Source organism: Haliotis rubra, unplaced genomic scaffold (genome assembly GCF_003918875.1).
Source record: "Haliotis rubra isolate DU_JTF1 unplaced genomic scaffold, ASM391887v1 Scf546, whole genome shotgun sequence".
Taxonomy (NCBI): Eukaryota; Metazoa; Mollusca; class Gastropoda; order Lepetellida; family Haliotidae; genus Haliotis; species Haliotis rubra.
In genome coordinates this window covers 204,452-222,308 of record NW_025767242.1, presented here as the reverse complement: position 1 = coordinate 222,308, position 17,857 = coordinate 204,452, and the positions used below count along the sequence as shown (strand labels likewise).

The following is a 17,857-nucleotide window of genomic DNA, read 5'->3' as shown; positions in this document are numbered from 1 at the left end:
TCCTGTGGGGTGCCGCTTTGGACAGGTTTCACTGTACTGTTAAAGTAGGGTCTAATATTTTATGTTATGTATGATGAAATATAACTTGCTGAAGCTTCATACCATACTGATTTTCTCATATGTTATTTCCATTATCTTGTTTATGCCAATATCAGCTTACAAGGGAGGTAACTCTCAGAAAGTTTGTAATGTTTGGGGTAATTATGGGTTGTTAAGGGGAATGAAATTCATGATGTTTCTCTCTTTCACAGACCCTACATTGTCAATTTACTCCCTTGTTTGGCACGCATCTGTCGCCGTGATGATGAAGAAGCTGTCCAGGAGACTTTATCTACTTCCATGCAGAAGATCTGTCCTGGCCTAATGGGCTTTGCTAATGACACAGAAGTTAAAGGTTTACTGAAAGCATTCCTACCAAATCTGAAATCTAACTCTGCCGTGTGTCGACGTACAGCAGCAAGCAGCCTCACTCTCATCTGCCAATACTCCCGTTGTCCAATCACCTTCTTCTCGTATCTCATCACCATTCTGCTAGGTAAGACCGTGCTCATGTTACAGTTACATGTTATTGTGGCTAATGTTAAAGGTATTTGTATAATGCAGAGCTAGTGATATAGGTATTTATACCATTGAGAGCTTGTGTTAAAGGAATCTGTGTATTCCTGAGCTAGTGTTACCGATATTTGTACGTTTCAGAGCTTGTGTTACAGGTGTTTGTGTCTTGCAGAGCTGACGTTATAGCTGCTTGTGTCTTTCAGAGCTTGTGTTGCCAGTGGATGTGGAGCATGATGTATACACGCTGCTGGGTGTGATCCTGTGTATGCGGACAATCATCCCCCAACTGGTGCAGTCAGACACGCGGGACCAGGGGCTAAAGGGCAGCTTTGGGGTCATCCAGAAGGAGAAGGAAGAGGGGGTCAACTATGATCAGATTCTCAAGGTCACGTATATATTTCACTTAATCGGTTACTACTTTGTTTTTCATCATACAGTGATGTAGTTATTTAGTTATTGTGTGACATCTTAGACAATTGTTTCTCTATCATTTACAGATGTTCCAGCTACTTTTGTTCTACACAAACCACCCTGACCACAACGTTGTGACGGCAGCACTGGAGGCGCTACAGCAACTTCTGCGCACACCTCCGCCTCAGCTCCGTTCAATTCTGTTGGCTTCTGGCAGCATACAGAGGACCCTGATCTATCAAAAAGATTTTGAGGAGAGGGAACGCTTTAGGCTAGAAAGTGAGTATCTCGGTTTTCACAAATCACTTTTGTAGTGAATATAGTGGTCGCCTGGTGACGATGCTGACAGATTGGTATATAGGTTATATGTTTGTTTGTTTGTTTGTTGTTTAATGCCATGCTCAGCAATATTCCAGCTATATTACGTTGGTCTGTAAATAATCAAACTGGACCAGACAATCCAGTCATGAACAGCATGAGCATCAATATAGGCAATTGGGATATGATGATATGTGTCAATCAAGTCAGCATGGCCGACCACCCGATCTAGCTAATTGCTTCTTACAACAACCATGGTTTGCGGAAGACAAATTCTAACCAAAATCTTTACAGGTATTGGGTTATAACTTATATGAATGTAGTTAAGTATTACACCTGGCCAGAGACTGGTATAAGCATATAGTCCCCACCCAAATTCTTGTCAAGATATACTAGGGCCTATCCTCATCACACTGAAGCCTTAGCTCACTCCCTCCTCCTCACCCCCTACCCAGTCCCCGAGTTCCAGTCTGTATTTACTTTTATTTCTGGAAACTTCTGTAAAACAACTGTTTGAATACCTTCTTGGAAGGATGAAAGATTCTTTACTTTTACCAGGTTCAGCGGAGCTGCCAACCATCTCTGATGACACTGGTCTGGAGGAAGAAGAAGGCTCTGATGTGACAGGGCAGACGGCATCATCATCTGGTACTTTTGCTTTTGTATCTGACCTTGACCCAGGATCAGTTGAAGGTCTTAATATGCGGAGGCTGTCGGCTGATTCGAGACGAGAGGGCAAATCTGAATCTGATCTGACAGACTTGATGGCAGGATCAGACGCAACTGTGGTTGTGACAACAGATAATGACTATTCCAATGTTGAAATAGGGGATTTAAATGAAGAAAAGTCTGAACGTTCCACATTATCACACAGCAGTAGTGTTGAAACTCTTCTAAGCATCAAGAGTCTGAGCCCCAAACGAAGGCCATCTTTGAGGAAAGGTGTGAGTCAGGACTTGAATGGAAACCCAGAGTATGACCTCCTAGGGGGCTCAGATACCCCGGATAGGTCATCTCCCCTTCCCAGTCCAGTACCTCCAGGAATGAGAGAGGATGCGGTCAATGATATCGGTTCACTGTTAGATGAGGAGCTTCCGCTGCTATACTGTGTTCGCTTATTGTGCCGAGGGTTCTTGTTGAATGGAAGTGAAGGGGGCCTTCTTCCAGATAAAGTTGCCCGAGTGAGCCTCAAGTCACTGGCTCTCAGCTGTGTTGCTTCAGCATTATCTCTCTGCCCAAAGATCTTCCTCTACAAGCTGTTTCCCCGTGATCTGGAGAGTGAGTATTATTTTTCATGTTCATGTATTTTCCAAAACATCCCAACCGATTCTAGGTTTATCGGCGACTTTTCAGAATTATTTAGATGTGTTTCTTCACAGCAGTCGAAATGTTTGTTTTTGTTCCGAGGTTTAGCCGTAAAGATGCCATTTTGACGGACGACCGAGAGTAATGCTTACGTGTTTACGTCGCTGAATTGTGGGAAATATTTAGTGGAATCCCCGAATTTAATGAAAATGTTTACATTAGGACGTCATTAGATAATGATACGCTAATAAGTGTTTGATACAACCGTTTTTAATGTTGCCATTAACTAATGATGCATTAAAGATTTAATGTATCATTAGAGTTTAATGTTGACATTAGTTAATGAAGCAATGATACAACCGGATCCTGGCAATCAAAAGTGATCTCACAAAAATACAATGGGTTTCTTACACATGTAAGAGACTATAATTTTGAGCTCTTATTGTTTATGGGGCGGTGGGATAGCCTACTGGTTAAAGCACGCTGAAAACACGGATCGATTCCCCACATGGGTACAATGTGTGAAGCCCATTTCTGGTGTCCCTCACTGAGATTTTGCTGAAATGTTTCTAAAAGCAGCGTAAAACTAAATTCACTCACTCACTCTTATTGTTTAGTTCATGTGGCAGTAAATATGTGACAAATGAACACTTTTGTTCAGGTGGTAATCAACACATCAGGGAAGTCATCCTGTATGCCAGTCACCCTGACCCCCAGCTCAAGGGAACAACTGCCATGGTGATCGGAAGCCTCATCAAGGCTGTGCTTACAGAAGGGAGAGGGGGACTTCAAGAAGTGGCTCAAGAAACATTCCCCAGCTGACATAGGTCAGTATTCCAGCAACTGTAGCCTCACACTCACAGTTCTACGGTGGGGTAGCCTAGTGGTAAAAGCATCTGCTCGTCACACTGAAGACCTGGGTTCGATTCCCCACATGGGTACAATGTGGGCAGAGGTGCCAACCACTCCGATTTTCAAATTAAAAATCTGCTCTCCGATTTCTCTTTAAAAACTGATTTATTTGAGTGAACACTGGTAAAAGCATTCGGAAGCTTAGCGTGTGATCCTTTGGGTGTCGATTCTGTATATTGCGTGTTATTGACGATGAAGTTTCACAAAGTTTTTCCGAATGCATGTCATAGTCCTTATGAAAATGAAACAAAATGGCAGAGCCGACCACACGCTCACCCCCAACTCGCACTTTTGGTGGTCAGGCCTGGCTTTAGCCACTCATGACTCCGATTTCCTTAGATTCAGGGTTGGCATCTCTGTGTGTGAAGCCCATTTCTGGTGTCCGTGATATTGCTGGAATATTGCTCAAAGCAGTGTAAAACCATACTCACTCACTCACAATTCTGTGTCTCCAATCCAATCCATGATATAACTGTTTGTTTGTTCATTGTTTTATGCCACAGTCACGCTTGGACAAAACATTTGAAGTGATAAGTGTGTGTGAATTGCATTCTCAGCTCCCTTGGAAGTATGCTTGCTCTAAATATGGGAATGGGAATATTAAGTGGTAGTGTTGCTGAACAAGTTTTAAAATTTTCCAATGAAACAGTTCATTGCATGTATCATCAGATTATACGTTTTCGCACAACACACATTTCTTGGGCAGCAGTGTTTATTCATGCTAATACAAGGTGTGTTGTGTCACAAAGACATTGTAAATACTCAGATAATGGTTGGCTTTTATCATTAAGTTGTCTTTTATAAGTTACTGGGATATTACAGTTTTGCATGTGATTAGCAAGAAAACAACAAATATTCATTAAGTGATGAAAAATCCATTATATAAGGCCAAGTTGTTATTAACCCTGGCAGTGTATGTGATGGTGTATGTGCAGGTGAGCTGTCACTGGAACACCTGATGGAGACCTTAGTACACATCATGTATGACCAGTCATCTGTGGCTATCCGACTGACACTGATCGCCCTACAGATGTGTCTGTCCAACCTCCTGGAGAGCTGCCATGGCAAGGTTGGGATCAGTGTCATGCTGGATCTCCTGGATGTCAAGAACAACCCGTATTGGCTGGTCAAGGTATGCACTTACATGTTAACAGGCCGTATTCACTGGTCAAGATATATATGTTCACATTTGATAATGCCCAGACTGGTTGGTCAAGGTATGCAAGACTGGTTGTCAAGGTATGCACTTACATGTTAACAGTCCGTATTCACTGGTCAAGTGTAGTGTCCTGTTGTAAGTGTAGTTCACTGTCAAGTTGTTAATGGCCAGATGGAAGTGTCAGGTGTTCAAGTATATGTTCACATTGTAATGTCCAGACTGGTTGGTCAAGGTATGCACTTACATGTTAACAGGCTTCACTGGTCAAGATATATGTGTCCATGTAATGTAGACTGGTTGGTCAAGGTATGCACTTACATGTTAACAGGCCGTATTCACTGGTCAAGATATATATGTTCACATTGGATAATGGCCAGACTGGTTGGTCAAGGTATGCACTTACATGTTAACAGGCCGTATTGTCCTGGTCAAGTGTAGTGTCCTGTTGTAATTGTAGTGCCGTCTTGTATGTGTGTTGTGTCCTGTTGTAAGTGTAGTGTCCTGTTGTAATTGTAGTGTCCTCACTGGTCGTGCCCTGATATATATGTGTCACATTTGTAATGTGTAGTGTCCTGTTGTAAGTGTAAGTGTCCTGTAATGTAGACTGGTGTAAGTGCCCTCTTGTATGTGTAGTGTCCTGTTGTAAGTGTAGTGTCCTGTTGTAAGTGTAGTGTCCTATTGTAAGTGTAGTGTCCTGTTGTAAGTGTAGTGTCCTGTTGTAAGTGTAGTGTCCTGTTGTAAGTGTAGTGTCCTGTTGTAAGTGTATTGTTCTATCATTCAGGTGGAGCTGCTTGAACTACTGGGCAGTATCAACTTCAAGGTGGTATGCTACCTGGGCACTCTCTGCAAGGATCACAAGAAGGGCAGCCATAACTTCCTCGGGGTTAGTGCCTCAGTCATATCTCACATCACACCTTTGGTTGTTTTCCTATACTTTTGATAGGAAAAGGGATTACAAATTGATGAAAATAAATTGCATTTTGCCAACTACCTTCAGTCATGTGAACCCAGTGTGACAAAATGGGGTTACATACATTATGGATGTGTTGTTAATGGAGAGTTACAGTCTAATTAATATGTTCTGTCCTCAGAGACTGAATTTACAGGACCACTATTTGAGTCATGTGATCATTCCACTGCTGGGAGATGAAGATGGCCGAGTCAGGCATGCAGCATCAAGAACATTGCTCAGGTAAACAGTTACCAACGAGATCAACTGCCATACTTATCAATATTAGCTGATAGTAAATCCCTGTTTAGGATTGCGGTTAGATCCTTAAAAACCAATACTTGGTGACTTGGTTGTTGGCTCTACCCGAAGACCGGGTTCGAATCCCATAAGGAGCCCATTTCTGGTGTGTCCCCACCGTGATATTGCTGGAATATTGCTAAAAGCGTGAAAACAATATATTGATAACTGGATTGATAACTGGGTTGTCTGATCTAGATTTGAATATTTACATGCCTTGTTGTATTACTATACTATTGCTGTGTGATGTAAGAATACAAACAAAACAGACAAATGTTTTCACAATCATTAATCATATTTGAGGAACCCTGTGGTGGTTCTAGTTTTGATGGAGAAGGGACCAGATGGGTCTGCTGATGAGCAAGGTACTATGGACATTGGTTAATGATGTTTCAATGTCCCCGGGCGGTGGGGTAGCCTAGTGGTTAAAGCGTTGGCTCATCACGCCGAAGACCTGGGTTCGACTGACTGACTGACTGACTGACTGAGTTTAGTTTTATGCCGCTTTTAGCAATATTCCAGCAACATCATGGCAGGGGACACCAGAAATGGGCTTCACACAATTTACCCATGTGGGGATTCGAACCCGGGTCTTCGGCGTGACGAGCCAACGCTTTAACCACTAGGCTACCCCACCGCCCCACCTGGGTTCGAATCCCCACATGGGTACAATGTGTGAAGCCCATTTCTGGTGTCCCCAGCCGTGATGTTGCTGGAATATTGCTAAAAGCGGCGTAAACCACACTCAGTCAGTCAGTCAGTTCAATGTCCCCAGACAGTGTGGATTGTGTCAATGTTAGTCACTATTGTCTGGTCCAGACTTAATTATTTAAACACATGCATTACATGGCTTGAATTGTCAACTATTCAGTCAACGCATTATCAAGGGTTAAGATCAACCTTGAGTGAGTGTGAGAGGGAGTGAGTGAGTTTGGTTTTTCACCACTATTAGCAATGTGCAAGCGCGGATACAGGATTTTCGTTTGGGGAGGGTGCACCCCAATCCTCGGAACCCTGGGACAAACGTGTTTGGAACACTCTGGGGAACCTGCACACCCCCACCCCCTCTGAATTCAGCAGATGTGCCAGCAATATCATGGTAGGGGACATAAAAAATGGGCTTCACACACTGTGACCATATGGGGAATCATACCTGGGCCTTCATCGAGACGAGTGAATGCTTTAGCCACTGGGCTACCCCGCCACTCAAGATCAACCTGGAAGATAAGAACTTAATCTATGGTCATGTGATTATTTTGAAAGCAAGCTGATTTTGTATTTTTATTTTAATGTTTTTTTCACTGCCAGGCTTGTTCCCAAACTCTTCTTTGCTGTTGACAACTGCCAACAAGACCCGGTGACAGCTATTGCCAGAGATCTGACAGATGGTTTGATGTATCCCCTGATGTCCGAGTGGGCAGAGGAGCCTCCACCCCTCGTACAGGGGCTGATCCCCCCATACCACTTCTCACCCACGTTCACCATCAAGCCCCACCTAGAGAGCAGTCTGTCTAGGGTGGTCCAATTTCTCCTGCAGCAGCTGCACACAGCACAAACCAAACATTTGACAGTGAGTGGTCAAAGATAGTAGTTGATGGTCCAACATCTGACAGAGGTCAAACCTTTGAAGTTAGTGGCAGAACATTTTACAATGACTGACTCATTTGACAGTCTGTAGCTGAACGTGTTACACTTAATGGTCCAAGATTTGACAGTGAGTGGCCAAATATACTATAGTTTGTGGTCGAAAATCTGACTTGGTTGTCAGAATTTTGACAGTTAGTTGAAAAACATTTAGCAATTACAGGCCAAACATTTGACTGAGTGGTGAAACAATTGAATGTGTTTCTGTTACTGGTCAAAATTCTGATAGTGATTGGCCAATCTTTTGATAGTAAATAAAACATTAGATAGTTCGTGGCCAGATGTCGGACAGTGACTGACAAAACCTTTACCTCAGTGGTCAAACATTTGACAGTGACCAAACACCTGATAGTTGATGATTAAGATTGGAGAGTGAGTGGCCAAATATTTGACGGTGACCAACACTGCCAGTGACTGTCCAAGACTTGACAGTCGATGGCCAACATTTGATAGTGTGTGTCCAACTTTTCACTGTTGCCAACATTGACAGTGATAGGGCAACATTTACAGTCACTGAACTCTCATTTAACAATACTGAACAGGAATAGTTAACATGTTCCAAAATATATTTATTGTTGTAACATATTACATGCAACAACACTGTAACTTAATCATATCATTATCAACTGTTTCATGTGCTTTTCCAGAGTGGATGTTGTCATGCTATGTGTCTGCTGTCGGAGGAGTACCTCGTGTCCTGCTACGCCTCATCCTGGGGATGTGGCCCGGCGACACCGCTAATTCCCAAAGATAGCTCAAATAGAATTAACATGAAGAGGCCTCCAAGCCTCTCGCTGAGCTCCTCCAGGTATGTGTATGGAGGTATTTGTCAGTGTTATGTTCGTCCTGAAATACTGTTGGAAGTCAAGGACAGGTTACAACAAACTTAACAAACTTTTAATGGCTGGGACTCAAATCACAAAGCATTTAATGGCGGGGTCCTCCTTAGCCTTAGTGTCACTAAGGTGTTAAGGAATGGGAGTTAAATCTTAGTAAAGGTTGCTTCATGACAGTAGCCCCAGATAGGTTGTTGAGAAGGATTTCAAATGGTGACTAAACAAAAATGTTTCATTTTGTGTAGTCATTTTAACATAAATTCACAGTTGCATGGCGTAGAATGTGTCCCTAGAAGGTCATTGCTAGTCATCAGAGGCTACTTGATTGAAGCCCTCTGGACATTGGTCCATAAATACACCCATGCTTGTATCAATTAGCATCTTGATGGATCAGATGCAAGGCTGGTAATTTGGTTGATGGCGTTTCAGTCTACCCTGACAGTATAGAACAAACTTTATGGATAACAACTTCTTTTTATTCGTGAGTGCGACGTTTCGATACAGATTCTTGTACCGTTGTTACCCTGACAGTGTGAATTGTTGATCATCATAACTAACACTGGATTGTCAGATCCATACTTTGTTATTTACAGGCTGATGTTATACAGTTTTTACCGACACAAACACACTGATGTTCAAAGTTGTCATATTATATGGACAACTATTTCCTAGAAATATATTGTACCAAGTCTATAATGAAAGGTTATCTGTATTGAGATGTGTACTACAGTGATAATGTTAGTCACATACTCTTAAAAGATACCCATTTCTGGTGACCCCTGCCATGATATTGCTGGAATATGGCTAAAAGTTTGGCTTGTTTTATGTTGTTCTGTTTGGTGTCAGTTCTGGTTGTGTTGTGGGTTTCTGTTGTACCTGGCTGTCAGGTTTTTAGTTGACTAAGTGTGGACGCTGTATGTTGACTGTTCAGTACTTTCAGCCTAGAGGAGTTGACATCGGGGTCTGGGGGTGGTCCCCTGCCTGTTATCCTGGCCCTGCTGTTATCGTCACCCGCAGCCCTCGACCTCTCCACACATCAGGATCTCATTCAGCTGGCAGGGAACCTCCTAGCAGGTAAACAGTAGCCGTCCTCCTTGTGGGTTTGGGTTGAATCCCAATAGTAATTATGTGATACACATGGATAGAGTTTTACCCCTATTCCTGGACACCAATAGATAGATTGTTACCCCTATTCCTGGACACACATGGATAGATTGTTACCCTATATAGATTGTTACCCTATTCCTGGACACCCATGGATAGATTGTTACCCTATTCCTGGACACCCATGGATAGATTGTTACCCTATTCCTGGACACCCATGGATAGATTCTTACCCTATTCCTGGACACCCATGGATAGATTGTTACCCTATTCCTGGACACCCATGGATAGATTGTTACCCTATTCCTGGACACCCTGGATAGATTGTTACCCTATTCCTGGACACCCATGGATAGATTGTTATCCCTATTCCTGGACACCCATGGATAGATTGTTACCCTATTCCTGGACACCCATGGGTAGATTGTTACCCTATTCCTGGACACCCATGGGTAGATTGTTACCATATTCCTGGACACCCATGAGTAGATTGTAATCCCTATTCATGGACACCCATGGATAGATTGTTACCCTATTCCTGGTTACCTATGGATAGAATGTTGCCCCAATCCTTTGACACCCATGGATAGATTGTTTCCCTATTACTGGACACCCATTGTTACCCTATTCCTGCACACCCATGGATAGATTGTTACCCTATTCCTGGACACCCATGGGTAGATTGTTACCCTATTCCTGGACACCCATGGATAGATTGTTACCCTATTCCTGGACACCCATGGATAGATTGTTACCCTATTCCTGGACACCCATAGATGGATTGTTACCCTATTCCTGGACACCCATGGATAGATTGTTACCCCTATTCCTGGACACCCATGGATAGATTGTTACCCTGTTCCTGGACACCCATTGATGGATTGTTACCCCTATTCCTGGACACCCATGGATAGATTGTTACCCTTTTCATGGACACCCATGATAGATTGTTACCCTATTCCTGGACACCCATTGTTAGATTGTTACCCCAATTCCTGGACACCAATAGATAGATTGTTACCCCTATTCCTGGACACCCATTGATAGATTGTTACCCTGTTCCTGGACACCCATGATAGATTGTTACCCTGTTCCTGGACACCCATAGATGGATTGTTACCCCTATTCCTGGACACCCATGGATAGATTGTTACCCTTTTCATGGACACCCATGATAGATTGTTACCCTATTCCTGGACACCCATGGATAGATTGTTACCCCAATTCCTGGATGGCCATGGATAGATTGTTGTCCCTATTCCTGGACACCCATTGTTAGATTGTTGTCCCTATTCCTGGACACCCATGGTTAGATTGTTATCCCTATTCCTGACACCCATGGATAGATTGTTACCCCTATTCCTGGACACCCATGGTTAGATTGTTACCCTATTCCTGGACACCCATGATTAGATTGTTGTCTCTATTCCTGGACACCCATGGTTAGATTGTTGTCTCTATTCCTGGACACCCATTGTTAGATTGTTACACCTATTCTTGGACACCCATTGTTAGAATGTTACCCCTATTCCTGGACACCCATGGATAGATTGTTGTCTCTATTCCTGGACACCCATGGATAGATTGTTATCCATTTTCCTGGACACCCATGGTTAGATTGTTACACCTATTCTTGGACACCCATTGTTATATTGTTACCCCTATTCCTGGACACCCATTGTTAGATTGTTACACCTATTCTTGGACATTGCTGGTTGCATCCAAACTCCCATCTAGAAGTTCATTCCTTTTGGTTCCATTTCCACCACATCAGGCTCTGCCTTTAAGACATTCCGCGGATCTGACGAGACGGCAAGCCTGGCAGGGTCGGGGGATGAGGGCAAGTGGGCATCAGTCAGTGACAGGCTGCTGGTTCCTATGATAGAACAACTTCTCAGCCATGTGGCCAGGTGAGTAATACCTCTCATAACCACTGCCCCATTATACAGATTGTGAGGTTGTAAAAATGCCCATACTTAAATGCACTCACTCAAACATGCACAACTGTCTAATACAAACCAGCATATATAGATTTGTTATTCTATGAGATTTTGTTACCAGTCTGTTTGTTGTAGGGTGGTCTTTCTTTGATTACCAAGCCCCTTGTCCAAATCAGATTCTCTAATTGTCCTTGACAGGGTGCTGAACGCCTGTGCCCATGTGATAGATGAGCAAGTGCCAGGTCCCCCACAGATGAAGCCCTCCCTCCCCTCCCTACCCAATGCCCCCTCCCTCAGCCCAGTCAAGCGGAAGGTGAAGGGAGACAAGGAGTCACAGGGCTGGAGCAGGGGCAGGGCAGGCGGGTGATGCCAAGGCTGACAAGAAAACACCTCAGAAAGGTTGGTGTATATCAGGGGCATCACAAGATGCCTACCTCACACATCAATACATATTGTGACACTTGAGTAGTATTCTGAAATAGGCTTGGTGGGTAGCCTAGTGGTTAAAGCGTTCCCTCGTCATGTTGAAGGCCTGTGTTCGATTCCCCATGGGTAGAATGTGTGAAGCCCATTTCTGGTGTCCCCTGTCGTGATATTGCTGGAATATTGCTAAAAGCGGCGTAAGACCCAACTCACTCACTTACTCACTATATACTGAAATCCATTTGAAATGCATCACCAAAATGAAACATTTTATCTCCCTGATAAATGAAAAAACGAACTTGTCCCTACTGACATTAAAATTGTCAATGCTGACGGTTTCACTGTATGCAAACTAGGATGTTATCACAGTGTATTTCGAGTTTTCAAATAGGTAATCAGTGTTGCAAGGTTTAACAATAAAGTCTTTCCTGAACACAGACCAGAAGGAACCTGAGAAGGAGAAGAGCAAGAAGGATGGACTGGGAATGTTCTACAGCCTACCACAGTATATGAAGGTGTATGAGATGCTCAAGGGAGCCTACTCTAACTACAAGGTGAGTCAGGGGAGGCAACTCTGTATAGCATGAATACCGTTCATAGGGTGTAATGTGTCTTTACTCAAATTGTTAACTACCTCATAGGAAAGTCATAAATGGGAGACTGTACTCCACTTTCTTATTTTACTAGGCATTAAGAGTACTGTGTGTTAAATTGACTCATTATCTCATCATTAGGTGTGAGATGAAATTTGAGTGTTCCGGCTCAGAGAGTGTGTTCTTAATGAAATTAGCTTGGACTGTCCATGTGTGTAAGGTAAGTATTTCTCCATATTGCATATAATAAGAACATAGTGGATTGTGATTCTTGATAAGTAGCCTAGGTATGATGTAAATAAGGATTCAAACTCTGACAACATTCCTTCTATGTTTCCTGTCAGTTTGCTGAAAATGTTTTCTTAAATTCCACAATGTTTGTCTGTATGTATACCACCTGCCAGTCAGCCAGCTATACCACTAATGTCTGACCGTCCCCAGATCTCCCTGGACCTGAACAGCTCTGACAAGTTCTGTAACCTGCTGAAGGTGACACTGGCTGTCTTCTCCCAGATCCTGGAGATCGCCACACTGTTCGACATTGGGAAGTATGCCGAGGAGTTCCTGGGCTACCTCAAGAGCACTATGACCATGGAACCAACTTTCACAGTATTGTGTGTCCAGCAGGTAATGTAGCCTGGGTCATTAAGACTATTCTTTTTCATAGAGATCGTCCTTGGGGTAGGGCCGCCCGCCTCCCCGCAATTCTGTTCACTGATTTATTCAGCAGAAGGAATGATGATACGGGCCTAGGTGCTTACATGGTTCGCTACGCATGCGTAGCGGGAGGTAACTCCACAGGGTGGGGGCCGTACAATAGATAAAAAAGACTTTATTTATTGTACAATATTTTTATTAAAACATTGATACAACTGTCACAGGACATTTTCAGCTGCAGAAAATGCATATATGTACCCCAAGGACGACTCTCTTCAAAGAATTGAAAACCTCTACAGGTTTGGTTAAATTCTTTGTACAGTTAGTAGGTTGGTGTGAGTGACTTGGTTTACAGTATGTGAACATACTAGTCAGACATAATTACTGGTATTTGCAGGGGTGGAAATAACCCATTGCCCGACGTCCGAGTCCAGTGTTTTTTTCTGTTGGGCAAGCAAATTTGAATATTACACTGTACCGGTGTCCAGTTGACTTTCCAACGTTAATTATGTTGTTTATGTAAAAAATCAACAAGAAAACGGCCGGTATAGTGGAAAAATTATCAGGGCAAGTGATTTTACATGTGCCACTGTGCCGTAGTACACTAGCAATTTAAGGTTATTTCCACCCCTGATTTGTATAAGAGCTAGAATATTGATTACCACAACAACAATGTCAACAATGCTGCCAATCCAACATAAACAGATAATCACTAAAGACTGTTGTTGTTTGAACTTGCAGCTGTTGAAGGCTCTGTTTGGCACCAACCTTGCCAACCAGTGGGAGCCCCAGCAGAGTGTGTTCCATAGCCGCAAGCCTGGCAAGTCCATGAGGGTAATGACAGGCCTGAAGCCAGGCATCTACCAGTGTTGTCTCAACCAGCCCTACTCACTCATGACCCACTCCTTCGCTGGGGCCTTCCTCCGAGCAGCCAACCAGACAGACCAGGAGGAGTCGCAGAGGTCAGCCATAAACGCTTTCTTACGCTAACCAGCATTGTGATTTGATGTGCCAGAGTTGTGTTTCTCCAGTGTAATAATAGACTGATCAAATCCATGGCATCACTCACCATACCTATACTCATCAGCACTATTTGTATATTCAATGGGGGCGGTGGGGTAGCCTAGTGGTTAAAGTGTTGGCTTGTCACGCCGAAGACCGGGTTCGAATCCCCACATGGGTACAATGTGTGAAGCCCATTTCTGGTGTTCCCCGCCGTGATGTTGCTGGAATATTGCTAAAAGCGGCGTAAAACCAAACTCAGTCAGTCAGTATTTTCAATGAAGTCTTCAAAGAGGAGAGACACATACTTGTATTTTACGGTTTGTTTTGGTAAAGGTGAGGTAATGCCGAGGAGAGTAGTTATTAGGCTGGTTTATTGTAAACTTTTGTCAAGCGATAAAAATACAAACCAACTGTTTTCATCTCTTGGGATTTTGTCACACATTTAGCTGTATCTGCTTAAAGTGTTCATTCATCAATACAAAGACCTGGACTTGATTTCCTGTATGGATATCATTTGGACACCCATTTCTGGTTTCATGGCATGTGTTGCTGTTTTGTTGCAGTTCACTAACGTGGTTGAGGAAGAGAGTGGAGAGGAAAACTCCAGCTATCCTAAAGCCTGGTAGCAAAGTCGATAAGGTATAGCAATGTCTTCAACAACATCCACTCACCATCATGGTATAAATAATGGTCAGATATAACGATATGTCATTTAGAGAAGTATACCATGAGATGGTAACTTTTGTGTTTGCTGCCATTCTTTTTCATAGAGAAATATAGACCATACATACAGTTGTTGGAGTCTCAGACATTCTTTCACAATAGAAGTAATTCAGCTATGAACTCGGAACACGTGTGAACGCTTGAGTGACAGCAGAAGGAATGATGATATGGGCCTAGGTGCTTACCTGGTTGGCTGCGCATGCGTAGCAGGGAGGTAACTCGACGTGGTGGGGGCTGTATAATAAATAAAAAAGATTCTTATTTATTGTACAATATTTTTATTAAAACATTGATACAACTGTCACATGACATTTTCAGCTGCAGAAAATGCATATATGTACCCCAAGGACAACTCTCTTCAAAGAGTTGGAAACCTCTACAGGTTTAGCTAAATTTGATGCACTGTGAGTCCCTTTTGTATATGTTTGTACCAAAAGTACTTCATTCCAGACCTAGGGGCCATATGGTGGCCTAGTAGTTACAGTGTCCACTCATCACAATGAAGACCTGAGTTTGATTCCCCACATGGGTACAATCTGTGATGCCCATTTCTGGTGTCACCCACCATGATATTGCTAGAATATTGCTAAAAGTGGCGTAAAACCAGTACTCACTCGACTCATTCCAGATTTATAGTCATCCTGAAGTTCTTTTTATATTTTCTTGTGTTTCAGTCCGCAATAGCATCCTACATCCGCCTGTTTGAACCGTTGGTCATCAAATCCTTGAAGCAGTACACTGTAACAAGCTCACTGGAACTCCAGCGCCAAGTTCTTGACCTTCTAGCCCAGCTGGTGCAACTCAGAGTCAACTACTGTCTCCTTGACTCAGACCAGATCTTCATTGGTTTTGTTCTAAAACAGTTTGAGTTCATTGAGGAGGGTCAGATCAGGTGCGATAGACACTTTGCTTTCCAGAATATTCTTGGTTTGAACGTTTTATTTTCATGTCAGATTTTTCCAGCATCTCTGTAAAATATGCGCTGTCCTTTGGGATTCTTGTAGAATACCCAAATTTGTTTTGAGTGCAGACTATGTTATCCAAATAATTGTATGCCATTGACCTTTGATCATGCAACCTGGCAGTGTTTTAGTTAGAACCTATGGCCACGACCATGAGTATTGTTCATTGTGGCATGAGGGGCGGTGGGGTAGCCTAATGGTTAAAGCGTTGGCTCGTCACGCCAAAGGTGTAGTGGTTCAAATCCCAGGGCAGTAAGGTGGAGCAGAGCCATCACAATGTGTGAAGCCCATTTCTGGTGTCCCCCGCCGTGATGTTGCTGGAATAAAACCAAACTCAGTCAGTCAGTCAGTCATTGTGGCATGAGGACCCAGTTGTCTAAGGCACTACAATAACTGTACTGAATTGTGTCTCTTGGGCTTGCCAGAAACTTGTGATGGTGGAATCGAATCCTGGTTTGCCATGGTCAGATTTCAGTAAACCCTCATTAACTCACTGTGGCATGGAACTCACTCATTCTTCTTAAAAATTCTTTTCAAAACCTGACTACAAAGCAGTGAGATTCTTCTTTCTGTAACTCTAAGTGCTAACCATGCTGACAGGGTCACTTGACAAGCATTTGATGGAGTGATGCAGTACAGACTTGTTTGTGTTTTCCAAGATTGCTACTGATCATTCATCTGACGCTTCTACCTCTGTATTCAAGGAACTCTGAGATGCTGGTGCCCCACATATTCCAGTTCCTTGTGATGTTGTCGTACGAGCGTTTCCACAGCAAGTCCATCATCGACATGCCCCGCATCATACACAGATGTGACGGCATCATGGCCAGCGGATTGCAGCCCACAACTCATGGTTGGTCCCACGTTCATGTATATATGTACAGCATGAAGACAGGGGTGTAAATGATAGTCTCTGGCAATTTCAGCTGCGATGAGCAACATGGTGTTTGCGTTATAGTTAGACAATGATGATATATGGAGTTAAGGAATGAAAGTATTCTGATTGGATCTTCTTCAGTAAAATATCCAGGATAACTGAAGATGAGCTTGGAGCTCAAGAGTTGTGTACACATTATAGGAAGAAGTGTTCTCACAATCCTTTGAATGCATTGATGCCTTTTGCTTTCTTCATGTTGGTAGGAATTTGGTTCCAAAGTAAAAAGAGTATCCAGGATTGTGTTTGAATTTGAGGGAACATTAGGAGCTGATTGTTAATTCCCAGTGATGTTGACACTGGATGGTAATACTATATTAGCTCACTATTGTATCTTGGACCAACACCTCTAACATGTTTAAGGTAGTACTCTAAGGCCATTAGATTAATACACTTAAGGGGGAATTGATTCCATCTCATTGCACCCAGATAGCATAGATCATTACTCATAATCTCAATATGTATTACCTGGTTTGTGTGGCCAAGTCTTGACTATATAGGGGCGGTGGGGTAGCCTAATGGTTAAAGCGTTGGCTCGTCACACCGAAGACCTGGGTTCAAATCCCCACATGGGCACAATGTGTGAAGCCCATTTATGCTGTCCCCCGCCGTGATGTTGCTGGAATATTGGTAAAAGCGGCGTAAAACCAAACTCAGTCAGTCAGTCTTGACTATAGTACTAAAACAGTGAGGATTGTTGTGTCAAACACAGTCAGTCAGTCTTGACTATAGTACTAAAACAGTGAGGATTGTTGTGTCAAACACAGTCAGTCAGTCTTGACTATAGTACTAAAACAGTGAGGATTGTTGTGTCAAACACAGTCAGTCAGTCTTGACTATAGTACTAAAACAGTGAGGATTGTTGTGTCAAACACAGTCAGTCAGTCTTGACTATAGTACTAAAACAGTGAGGATTGTTGTGTCGAACACAGTCAGTCAGTCTTGACTATAGTACTAAAACAGTGAGGATTGTTGTGTCAAACACAGTCAGTCAGTCTTGACTATAGTACTAAAACAGTGAGGATTGTTGTGTCAAACACAGTCAGTCAGTCTTGACTATAGTACTAAAACAGTGAGGATTGTTGTGTCAAACACAGTCAGTCAGTCTTGACTATAGTACTAAAACA

At 42.9% G+C, this 17,857-nt stretch overlaps 1 protein-coding gene across 1 annotated transcript in view; it reads left to right on the top strand.

Annotated features, from left to right (window-relative positions):
* Nucleotides 1-17,857, top strand: part of LOC124253603 (huntingtin-like) — a 69,842-nt gene that overhangs the window by 12,958 nt on the left and 39,027 nt on the right. The window contains 21 exon segments of the mRNA XM_046687408.1: nucleotides 252-535; nucleotides 759-940; nucleotides 1,053-1,245; nucleotides 1,843-2,562; nucleotides 3,251-3,363; nucleotides 3,365-3,416; nucleotides 4,437-4,633; nucleotides 5,442-5,543; nucleotides 5,752-5,852; nucleotides 7,218-7,479; nucleotides 8,201-8,361; nucleotides 9,330-9,463; nucleotides 11,268-11,403; nucleotides 11,632-11,766; nucleotides 11,768-11,832; nucleotides 12,295-12,410; nucleotides 12,891-13,076; nucleotides 13,848-14,068; nucleotides 14,675-14,750; nucleotides 15,509-15,726; nucleotides 16,501-16,649. Of these exon segments, the coding sequence (XP_046543364.1) occupies nucleotides 252-535; nucleotides 759-940; nucleotides 1,053-1,245; nucleotides 1,843-2,562; nucleotides 3,251-3,363; nucleotides 3,365-3,416; nucleotides 4,437-4,633; nucleotides 5,442-5,543; nucleotides 5,752-5,852; nucleotides 7,218-7,479; nucleotides 8,201-8,361; nucleotides 9,330-9,463; nucleotides 11,268-11,403; nucleotides 11,632-11,766; nucleotides 11,768-11,832; nucleotides 12,295-12,410; nucleotides 12,891-13,076; nucleotides 13,848-14,068; nucleotides 14,675-14,750; nucleotides 15,509-15,726; nucleotides 16,501-16,649 (3,803 nt within the window).